General features: G+C 39.2%; 1 protein-coding gene across 1 annotated transcript; it reads left to right on the top strand.

Annotated features, from left to right (window-relative positions):
• Positions 1-1,939: 1,939 nt before the first annotated feature.
• LOC128051569 (olfactory receptor 7E24-like) lies at positions 1,940-2,884 on the top strand. The gene has a single exon (XM_052644195.1). It carries the CDS (start codon positions 1,955-1,957, stop codon positions 2,882-2,884), a length of 930 nt encoding a protein of 309 aa, XP_052500155.1. The 5' UTR covers positions 1,940-1,954.
• Positions 2,885-12,635: the final 9,751 nt, after the last annotated feature.

Below are 12,635 nucleotides of genomic sequence, written 5' to 3' on the forward strand. Positions count from 1 at the left end.
ATGTCTTTGGGGATTTTTATTTGTGTAATACAGATAGGGGCCCAAGAATTTTCTTAGCTGTGTCATAATAAAAAATTGAAAAGGAAAATAAAATTTGTCTCTCAGGTAATATCATAAATCATATTATGTGTTGAAATAGTAGAATTTCATAGGGTGGTAAATAGGAACTCATCTATGATAGGTAGTATCTAGTAAAGTTTTCAAGAGCACTTCTTATGAATACATAAATCAATACAAATGTTATGGAAACACTGAAAGAAAATATGCTTACCCAATCATGATGTGTTTAACTTGGGAAACATTGAAGTGCAAGGGAATAAGATCATGCAGGGAGAGCAAAAGTTTCCCTCTAGTTTTTTTTTTTTTTGACTAGACAAATAGGGCACAGATTCCTTTTTGTGATAGCTACATCAACATTATAATGACTGTAAGTTCAATTAAATTAAGATACATACATAGTTTTTGGTTTTTCAATTTTTAAATTCAACTTATCTGGATATTAAAACAAGCCTCCAAAGTATAACTGACAGAAGTTGGGAAGTTAAAAGGGCATGTGAAAGCTAATATTATATGTTAACTAGGCTAGACTATGGTGACCAGTTGCTTGTAACTGAGAGTACTTTAATTGGTTATAGCAAACCTGTAAGTTCAGTTCAATTAATGTACCCATTTTACAGATGCACAAACTTCCCAACTGTTTGTGATATTACTATTTTTTTCCCATTTGGATTTTTCCCAATTATACTCATATTTTGACCTGTCAGGAGAAATGAATACTTGAGTTGCCTTCAGGGAGTTCAATGATGATTGAAACTTGATTCCTCAATAAAAAAGAACTACTTGAACAGCTCTTAATCTGGCATAAGAAGACCAATTTAGGGTTTGAGACTGGGCTTTGTTCTTAAAAATTTCAACTATTCTTAAGAGGACTGGATTTGATGAGAAGTCAACACTTTACAAATGTTAGGACTAAAGACACAATTAAGAAGTTTTCCTAGCCTTACAAACAAAAACAGTAAAATGCAAACTCAACCTCAAACCTTTCTCTGAGAGTATATAGCACTGAGAAAAACTCTACAAAAATGAGAAAAACTTCAAAGTATTTATTAAAATTTAATTATTATTTAATAATTGCTGCATCATACATTAATGCTGTCTTCAGGATCGTGGATGCCATACGATTTTACACTATTAACAAAAATATACTTATCAAAATGTGGAGTCTATCAAGGTCAAATGTTTATATTTGAGTTATATTTAAAGAGACATTGACCAGACAACCCACATATTTGAATAAGCAGTTACTTCCATGGAAGATGAATATCATAAAGATGAAATAAATAAGTATAAATAAAGATGAAAAACCCTTGAAATTCATTAGCCTATACAAATGCTATCTGATCATGAACATTTGATTTTAATTTAGAATCCAGAGACAGTGCTTTTTAGCTTTCTGGGACTACAGTGCAAATCAAGGGAATTTCTTATACTGCATTTGAATAAGATATAGTAATTTTGACTGCTATTTCTTTTTTTTTTTTTTGACTGCTATTTCTTGTACTTTAGTTACAATAATCTTTATTTTTTTATAATAATCTTTAAAAAGAGAAGAATACTTTTTATTCTATATCTTTATCTCAAAGGTAGAGGACAGATATACTACCATGTTCATGGATTTGTGATCTCAAAATGTCCTTTCTTCTCTAACACTCTTTGGCCTCATGCCTCTAAAATAAATGTATGAAGAAAACAATGAATGTCTTCAGCATTAGTAAAGATGCGTTCACACTGAGAAATACTGCTCAATGAATTGTGCTGTATGGTTCTCAAGCATGCATACTTTATTTCCGAATTTTGAATTGTTCAAATCCAAACTCTGGACACTTATGTCTGTGCCTCTATGTTTGTGTGTTTATTCAGCACCCTCTTCTCTTTAAAAAGGTGTCCCTTCTTCATGGAACCACACAATCGTACACGCGTCGCACAATTCTTCCTCCTGAGGCTCTCAGATGATCCAGACCTGCAGCCCCTCCTCTTTGGACTCTTCCTGTCCACGTACCTGGCCACTGTGCTCGGGAACCTGCTCCTCGTCCTGGCTGTCAGCTCCGATCCTCACCTCCACACCCCCATGTACTTCCTCCTGTCCAATCTGTCCTTGGCTGACATTGGTATAAGCACCACCACTGTCCCCAACATGCTAGTGAACCTCCACACACAGAGCAAATCCATCCCTTATGCAGGAAGCCTAGCTCAAGTGACTGTCTTTTCTCTTTTTGCATGCTTGGAGAGTCTCCTTCTGACAGTGATGGCTTATGATCGATTGGTGGCCATTTGTCACCCTCTGCATTACCTGGTCATCATGAATCCCCACCTCTGTGGCTTGTTGGTCCTGGTGTCATTTTCCATCAGCCTTTTGAATTCTCAGCTTCACTACTTGATGATGTCACAGCTTACCTTCTGTGCAGATGTGGAAATCCCTCATTTCTTTTGTGAGCTTTCTCAACTTCTCAACCTTGCCTGTTCAGACATCTCCACCAGTAACATATTAATCTACTTCATTGGTACCATCTTGGCTGCAGTTCCACTCTTGGGGATCCTTTACTCTTATATTCGAATTATATCCTCCATTCTCCGAGTCTCCTCATCAGATGGGAAGTACAAAGCCTTCTCTACCTGTGGTTCTCATCTGTCAGTTGTTTGCTTATTTTATGGAGCAGCCCTTGGGGTATATCTCAGCTCCACTGTCTCATCTTCCCACAGGAAGAGTGCAGTGGTCTCAGTGATGTACACTGTGGTCACCCCTATGCTGAACCCCTTCATCTACAGTCTAAGGAACAAGGACATCAAGAGTGCCCTGTGGGGGATTATCATGCGAATAGTCTAATTTTAATACCTGTGTCAACATTGTTTTTTTTTTTTTTTTTTTGGTTCATAATACTGGGAAAGGCAGTAAATTCAAATATGTGCAACAAGAAATTCTGAATCTGCAGTCCCATACTGATTTGTAACTAATTGGCACTCTGCTTTCTGTTTACACATTTTTTCCTGTTGTTGTTGAAATTGTTGTTACTTAGTTGCTCAGTCATGTCTGACTCTTTGTGACCCCATGGACTGGAGCCTGCCAGGTTCCTCTGTCCATGCGATTTCCCAGGCAAGAATGCTGGAATGGGTTGCCATTTCCTTCTCCACGGTTTCTTCCTGACCCAGGGTCAAACTAGCATCTCCTGCACTGGTAGGTGGATTCTTTATCACTGAGCCACCAGCGAAGCCCCATTTTTTCCTCTTCAGTTCAGTTCAGTTCAGTCACTCAGTCATGTCCGACTCTTTGCGACCCCATCAATCACAGCACGCCAGGCCTCCCTGTCCATCACCAACTCCCAGAGTTCACTCAGACTCACGTCCATCGAGTCCGTGGTGCCATCCAGCCATCTCATCCTCTGTCGTCCCCTTCTCCTCCTGCCCCCAATCCCTCCCAGCATCAGAGTCTTTTCCAATGAATCAACTCTTCTCATGAGGTGGCCAAAGTACTGGAGTTTCAGCTTTAGCATCATTCCTTCCAAAGAAATCCCAGGGCTGATCCCCTTCAGAATGGACTGGTTGGATCTCCTTGCAGTCCAAGGGACTCTCAAGAGTCTTCTCCAACACCACAGTTCAAACGCATCAATTCTTCAGCGCTCAGCCTTCTTCACAGTCCAACTCTCACATCCATACATGACCACAGGAAAAACCATAGCCTTGACTAGATGGACCTTAGTTGGCAAAGTAATGTCTCTGCTTTTGAATATGCTATCTAGGTTGGCCATAACTTTTCTTCCAAGGAGTAAGTGTCTTTTAATTTCATGGCTGCAATCACCATCTGCAGTGATTTTGGAGCCCAAAAAAATAAAGTCTGACACTGTTTCCACTGTTTCCCCATCTTTTTCCCATGAAGTGATGGGACAGTATGCCATGATCTTCGTTTTCTGAATGTTGAGCTTTAAGCCAACTTGCTCACTCTCCTCTTTCACTTTCATCAAGAGGCTTTTTAGTTCCTCTTCACTTTCTGCCATAAGGGTGGTGTCATCTGCATATCTGAGGTGATTGATATTTCTCCCAGCAATCTTGATTCCAGCTTGTGTTTCTTCCAGTCCAGCGTTTCTCATGATGTACTCTGCATAGAAGTTAAATAAGCAGGGTGACAATATACAGCCTTGACATACTCCTTCTCCTATTTGGAACCAGTCTGTTGTGCCATGTCCAGTTCTAACTGTTGCTTCCTGGCCTGCATACAGATTTCTCAAGAGGCAGGTCAGGTGGTCTGGTATTCCCATCTCTTTCAGAAGTTTCCACAGTTGATTGTGATCCACACAGTCAAAGGTTTTGGCATAGTCAATAAAGCAGAAATAGATGTTTTTCTGGAACTCTCTTGCCTTTTTGATGACCCAGAGGATGTTGGCAATTTGATCTCTGGTTCCTCTGCCTTTTCTAAAACCAGCTTGAACATCTGGAAGTTCACGGTTCATGTATTGCTGAAGCCTGGCTTGGAGAATTTTGAGCATTACTTTACTAGCATGTGAGATGAGTGCAATTGTGCGGTAGTTTGAGCATTCTTTTGCATTTCCTTTCTTTGGAATTGAAATGAAAACTGACATTTTCCAGTCCTGTGGCCACTTTTGGACTTCCCACACAAGTCATAGCTCTCCTGGACTTTATGAAGCACATCAGTATACCCTTCTCACTCTCTCTATACATTATCCAGGACCTCTGTTCATAGGGAGTCTTGTTTCTAGCACTGCAAAATAATCATAGCTCTCGCTTTTTCTTATTTATTGTTTCTATACTTTTCCTACGATTTTTTTTGCCTACGCCTTGATTTGAGGATCTAGACTCTACCTTAAGGACCAAAATATTTAGTGCATTTTTGTTTCTTAGTGGTCGTGGCCAGATTTTTGAGCAAATAGGATGACTAATTTCCTGCTCAAACTAGGGTATTTTGAAATTGAAATGAGATATGATTAATACTGAGTTATCAACTGGGACTTTCCTAGGAAACCTCACATGTATGCTTCCGAAGGAGCAGATGGAAGAATGTCTACCGAAGTCAATTACCAACTTTTCTGATAATTCTTCCCATTCCAACCACGATATCCCCAATCATATTATGTATCCAGACACAAAAAACAAAAATTGAGAGATTCCACTCATATAAGGTACCTAAAGGAGTCAGACACATGCAGACGGAGATTAGAATGTTGGTTACCAGAGGCTTTGGGAGGAGAAATGGGGAATTAGTGTTTAGTGGGGACAGAGTTTCAGATAGGGAAGATGAAAAGTTCTGCAGATGGATGGTGGTGATGGTTGCAAAACCATGTGAAGTTTACTTGGAAATCATTAAGACAGTAAATTTTATATTATTTTATGTTAATTTACCACAATAAAAAAATATCTATTGTTGGAATGAGGGACATAGTTCTCCGAAGTTGGGTGTTACTCAGCTCTCTGCAATCAACTCCTAAAGCAATCTGCCTCAGCTACAGAGAGCCACCAGGCAGCCCACATCCAATGACTATGATTTTGTCCCAACTCCAGCCAACTCTAAGGGATCATTCTAGCTCCAGAGCTCTCTGGTGGTTTTCAGAGACCTTTGAGGGGCTTCAACTTGGCTTGATTTTTTTCACCCCCTGCCTTGCTGCAAAGAGTTTTCCAAGCCACAAAGCTTAAGGCAACACTCCTCATGAGATTGCCTTCACTTCAAACACCAGCTAAAAGTTGTTCAAGGATTCCCAGTACCACCCTTACTTATACAAATCAGGGCCTTCCTCACATTCAATAATTCTCTAGAATAGTCAAATTAAGGGGAATCCCTTGGGTTCAGTAATGTGTTAGAATGGCTCACAAAACTCAGGAGAAATCTATACTTATGATATTAGTTTTATTACCGCAAAGGATACAAATTAGAACCAGACAAGGAAGATACACATACGGTTGGACCTAGAAGTCCTATAGGTGAAGGTTCTTGTTATCCTCTCTCTGTAGAGTCCAGACCCATTATCTCTTCCTGGCTAAAGGGCATGATAATATACAAAAAGAATATTGCTAACTAGGTAGCTGACCTGAGCTTCAGTGTCTAGAATTTTTATAGAGGCTTCATAACATAAACACGCTTAGTTAAATTGTTGCCCATATGGTTGAACCCAATTTCCAGCTTCCAGGTTGAGTTGATGTCATTTTGCCCAAAGCTCTATTCATTCAATGGTCTCATAAACTATCAGGTATTGTCCACATTACCCACTATGAGTAACCAGGATAGACCTACCGACTATCATACAGAGTGAAGTAAGTCAGAAAGAAAAAAAGGATTGTATATTAATGCACATGTGTGGAATCTAGAAAAATGGTATAGATGATCTTATTTTCAAGACAGAAATAGAGACACAGACATAGAGAACAAACATATGGGCACAGTGGGGTGGGAAAGGGGATGGGATTGACATATATACACTATTGACACTATGTATAGAATAGATACCTAATGAGAACCTACTATATGGCTCAGGGAACTCTATTTGTGCTCTGTGGTGATCTAAATGGAAAGGAAAGCCAAAAAAGAAGGGATATATGTATCTGTATAGCTGATTCACTTTGATATACTGTAGAAACTAACACGACATTGTAAAGCAACTGTACTCCAATAAAAATTGAATTTAAAAAAATTTAAAAAGCTATTAGCCCAAAAAGGTCATCATCAAAAAAAAAAAAAAATCTATAAGCAATAGCTGCTGGATAGGGTATGGAGAAAAGAGAACCCTCTTACACTGTTGGTAAGAATGCCTATTGGTACAAACACTGTGTATAGAAGTTCCTTAAAAAACTAAAAATAGAACTATTGTATGATTCATCAGTCCCACTGCTGGGCATATATCTGGAGGAAACTGTAATCTGGAAAGATACACGTACCACAGTGTTCACTGCAGCACTATTTATAACAGCCAGGACATGGAAGGAACCTAAATGTCCATTGACTGAGGAGTGGATGAAGATGTGGTTCATAGATGACCAACAAGAACCTGCTTTATAACCCAAGGAACTCTACTCAATACTCTGTAACAGTCTATATGGGAAAATAATCATTAAAAAAGGATGAACATATGTATATGTATAATTGATACACTTTTCTGTATACCTGAAACTAATGTAACACTAAAAATCAACTATACTCCAAACATTTGTTTTTAAAAAGAAGACTTGGTACATATATACAAAGGACTATTCAGTTCAGTTCAGTCGCTCAGTTGTGTCTGACTCTTTGCGACCCCATGAGTTGCAGCATGCCAGGCCTCCCTTGTTCATCACCAATTCTCGGAGTTCACTCAGACTCACCTCCATCGAGTCCGTGATGCCATCCAGCCACCTCATCCTCTGTCGTGCCCTTCTCCTCCTGCCCCCAATCCCTCCCAGCATCAGAGTCTTTTCCAATGAATCAACTCTTCGCACGAGGTGGCCAAAGTACTGGAGTTTCAGCTTTAGCATCATTCCTTCCAAAGAAATCCCAGGGCTGATCTTCAGAATGGACTGATTGGATCTCATTTATTTGTCAGCCATAAAAAAGAATAAAATAATGCAATTTGTAGCAACTTGGATGTGATAATCTATAGATTATCATACTAAGTGAAGTAAGTCAAAGACAAATATCATGATATCACTCATATATGGAATATAATTTTTAAAAGATACAAATTAACTTATTTGCAAAACAGAAACAGACTTAACAATAGTCTTACCAACAGACTTTCAATATAGAAAACAAACTTATGGTTACCAAAGGGAAAACATGGGGGTGAAGGACAAATCAGATCAGGATGAACATACACACACTATTACTATATATAAGATAGACAACCAACAATGACCTGCTGTATAGCACAAGGATGTCTATTCAAAATTCTGTGGCAATCTGTATGAGAAAAAAAATCTAATAATGAATAAATGCATATGTATAACTTGAATCACTCTGCTATACACCTGAAACTAACACAATATTGTAAATCAACTATATTACAATAAGATATATAAACAACAACAAAAAACAAATCAGATATAAAGCAAAAAATGAACAAAAAATGAACATGGTACTAATCTGGCTTCTCTGGTGGCTCAGCTGGTAAAGAATCTGCCTGCAATGCGGGAGACTCCGGTTTGATCCCTGGGTTGGGAAGATCCCCTGGAGAAGGAAATGGTAACCCACTCCAGTACTCTTGCCTGGAAAATTCCATGGACTGAGGAGTCTGGTAGGCTACAGTCCATGGGGTTGCAAAGAGTTGGACATGACTGGGCGACTTCACTTCACTTCTTCACTAATCTATTCAAACAATTTTCTTTGTTATCAGATTAGTAATCTAAGTCACTTGAGGTCTAATCAACATGTTCATAGAAATGTGAGTTTCATAAATGAAGAGAATAGAGAAGATTTGAAATTTAAATATCATAATAGGGAGGTAAAAGTTGGAAATAAATGAACTATTACATATTTAAAATACATAAATGCTAGACCTTTGGATTTCATAAACAAGATGTATTGGGTGCAGGCCATTATGGAAAGTATTGACAAACTACAACTACATAATTAAAATGAAGGACTTGAATTCATCTGAAGCAAAACTGAGGAGGATATCCAAATAGAAGTCATATACTTGAAGAAATCTGCAACGTGTATGACTAGCACTAACGTTTTGATTATGTAAATAACTCATGAATGAGTGAGAAAAGGATAGACAACTCAATAGATATATCACAATTAGATATTTAACAGAAAGGAAGATCAAAAGACTCTCAACCATGTATTAATAAGAGGTATGCCACTTGATGAAAAAATTTTTACACCCAGTAAGTTGTTACTATAAATGAAAAGTGTTGATGATGATATGGATCTCCTTTCTAATTCTACCAAGAAATATTAAAAAAAAAAACCTCAAGATTTACTCATAATGGCAGAAGCCTAGCTACAAAAACCAATAGTTATTTATTTTATTATGTTACTCAGATCAGAAGAAAAAGACTGATAAATATAACAAGAAAAGCAAACAAAATTTCCATCAGTATCATAAAGGCTATCTATTTTGTAGTCATCAAACATAATGTAGATATACAGAATATTGGAAATTAATCAGTTACTATCATACCCCAAAGCACAATGAAATCTCCAAAGTGCAATATGAGAAAAACTATTTATTTAAATTTTAGGTCAGTTGCTGCTGCTGCTGCTAAGTCGCTTCAGTCGTGTCTGACTCTGTGCGACCCCATAGATGGTAACCCACCAGGCTCCCCTGTCCCTGGGATTCTCCAGGCAAGAACACTGGAGTGGGTTGCCATTTCCTTCTCCAATGCAGGAAAGTGAAAAGTGAAAGTGAAGTCGCTTAGTCGTGTCCGACTCTTAGCGACCCCATGGACTGCAGCCCACCAGGCTCCTCCGTCCATGGGATTTTCCAGGCAAGAGTACTGGAGTGGGGTGCCTTCGCCTTCTCCCTTAGGTCAGTTACATGCATTTTATTGTTACTACTTTTGCAGAACAGCACATGCCCCCTGGGGCTTCCCTGGTGGCTGGTAAAGAGTCTGCTTGCACTGCAGAAGACACAGGAGATGCGGGTTCAATCCCTGGGTGGGGAAGATCCCCTGGAGAAGGGAATGGCAACCCACTCCAGTATTCTTGCCTGAAGAATCCCATGGATAGAGGAACCTGGTGGGCTACAGTCCATAGGATCACAAACAGTTGGACACGACTGAAGTGACTTAGCAGGCATGCTCATACCCCCACCTCTGAAGTTCAGAATCAGTGGTTCTTGCTGGAGGTCAGGGGTACCTCAGTATGAACAAAGGTCTCAGGTAATTAATCTCTGCAGCTGTTCTAATGACAACAGTGGAGGAACCTGTGCACTAGAGTGAACAGGAGTGCCAGCCATGGAGCTGTTCCCTAGATTTGGTGCTTAAAATAAAACCACCTCTCACTTCTCAGTTAATAGAAAGCTCTTCATCCACACCCCTGATTCTCCCTTGACAGCTCCGCTGTTTTCACCAACTCACCACAGAGGTGATTCTGACTGATGACCATACATTTTTGTGCTTCTGGGGAAATGGATCCAGCTAATCTTGTCCACTTCCCTTTTTCCTTGTCTTACTCTCAGCACTTCTCTGTCAAATGAAAGTAGTTCTCCATAGAAGAGCTTTCTTCACAAAGACACATTAAAAAGTTTTCCATGAGGGACTTCCCTGGTGGTCCAATTGAAACATGTATACTATCATGTAAGAATCGAATCACCAGTCTATGTCTGATGCAGGATACAGCATGCTTGGGGCTGGTGCACGGGGATGACCCAGAGGGATGTTGTGGGGAGGGAGGTGGGAGGGGGGTTCATGTTTGGGATCGAATGTACACCCGTGGTGGATTCATGTCAATGTATGGCAAAACCAATACAGCATTGTAAAGTAAAATAAAGTAAAAAAAAAAAAAAAAAAGAATCTACCTCCCAATGCAGGAGACTCAGGTGCAATCCCTGGTTGGGAAAACAGATTCCACATGTCTTGGGCAACTAAACCTGCCCACTGCAACTAGAGAAGCCCCCGTGCACCACAACTAGGGAAAAGCCCATACGCTGCAATGAACAGCCTGCACACCTCAATGAAGACCCAGCACAGCCAAAAAAAAAAAAAAAATTAAGTTTTTTACTACAGGTCTAAGATTATACCCAACTGCTAAGACGTTCATGATACAATTGATTTTATTTCACAATGTTTCTGTGTGGACTCCACCAGAAATGTGTAAGAAACACAATGATATAAGACGATTAAGCAGAGAAGTGAAAATTCTGGTACATTCTTGTAAATAAGCTAATGAGAAAGAAGGTTTCAAAGCAAATAAGATGCCAGAGGAAAATTACCAACATTTGCCTTGCCTAACTAATAATTATCTATTTTTATTATGTATTTTATTATATTACCCAGACCAGAAGAAAAAGGCTGATAAATATAACAATAAAAGAAAACAAATCAAATTGTTAAAGCAAGTGGAGAAATACATGGGATCAATAACATTATAAGACTCAAGGTTAGAGGAAATTTGTGAAACATGATAACACTATTAAATTTTACTAGGGCATTGGTCTAAGTGTTTATCATCCTTATGGAGATTAACTTTGCAGCAATAATTGCACTCAGGTGGCTCAGTAGTAAAGAATCCACCTGCCAATGCAGGAGACACAGGAGGCTCAAGGTTCGATCCCTGGGTTGGGAAGATCGCCTGCAGTAAGAGATGACAACTGGCATCAGTGTTCTTGCCTGGAAAATTCCATGGACAGAGGAGTCTGGCAGGTTATAGAGTTGGACACCACTGAGTGACTGAGCACACACACGATAAGTATAAGGCTTTCACAGTAATTTGTTCTTTATCTGAAACTGGATTAAGTCATTGGCATATGATCCTATTCTCAGTGATAGGACTGAAGATAATATCTTATGGATGATGCAATGGAAACATCTATTGTTAATAGACCCTCAATTAACAATAGACCCAGAGAAGGGCAGTTGATTGTACTGGCCTCTGGGATTCATATCTAGATATGATGCCTGCATCTGATTCAGCCATCTGAGTCCATGAGGGGAGTCAGTCCTGGGTTGAAGCTACTTCACGGAGGAATGAATGATTCTCTGCTCTCCCATGCCCACACATTTTGTACCTCTGAAATCCTTGTAATGAGGATAACTATCTTCATTGCTTGAGCATGTTAGAGGAAGGATATCTTTATCTTATTAGAAAGGATTCCTCATTAACCAATTTCAAATATCATGCAATCATTTCAAACCATGGTGATAATCTAATCACAAATTTTTATAGATGATGAAGCTGAGTGTTGTGGATGTTAATGTTGCCCCACATATGTCTGATTTACCAGTGAGTGACCAGTTTTAAGAATTCCTGAACTGTGGTAAGGAAGATCGGCCACCATGTCTCATAGCAGGCTTAACTCTGGGGTGCAGTTCACATGGTGCAATCCACGTTTCTACCTCTGTATGACCACAGACTTCTTTAAACCTTGACCTATCCAACTTTTCCCACTTCTCTTGTGCTGAGAACATTCCACCCCAAATTATCATACTGAGAAGATCTGCCTCAGATTCAGCTTCTGTTTGCTATAACAAAAAACCTTAGAGAAAGGTAATTTGTGGCAACCATCACAGATCTAGAGACTTCCCTAGTGGTCCAGTGGTTACTCCATGCTCCCAAGGCAAAGGGCTCAAGTTTGATCCCTGGTCAGGGAACTGGATCCCACATTCTGCAACTAAGAGTTCACATGTTGCAGCTAAAGACCTTGCATGTCACAACTAAGATGTTGCCCAGCCAAATAATTAAATTGAAAAAGAAAGAAAGAAAGAAACCACAGAGCTAGAAAAACAACAAGTTGGGTTTCAATCCTAAGTTGAAATGTAGTTGGCCATCATGTTATCTATTCACTTAAGAACTTGGTAACACAACATTGCAAATCAACTATACTTCAATAAAATTAAAAAAAATAGCTTGGTGATGAAAGTGTCAGGCAGAGTAGTTCATTCATATTATTTTAATTTTGATTCATTCTAGAGTACCTAGCCAAAATCAGGTGGTACAG

The sequence above is a fragment of the Budorcas taxicolor genome, chromosome 7 (genome assembly GCF_023091745.1).
Source record: "Budorcas taxicolor isolate Tak-1 chromosome 7, Takin1.1, whole genome shotgun sequence".
Lineage (NCBI taxonomy): Eukaryota > Metazoa > Chordata > Mammalia > Artiodactyla > Bovidae > Budorcas > Budorcas taxicolor.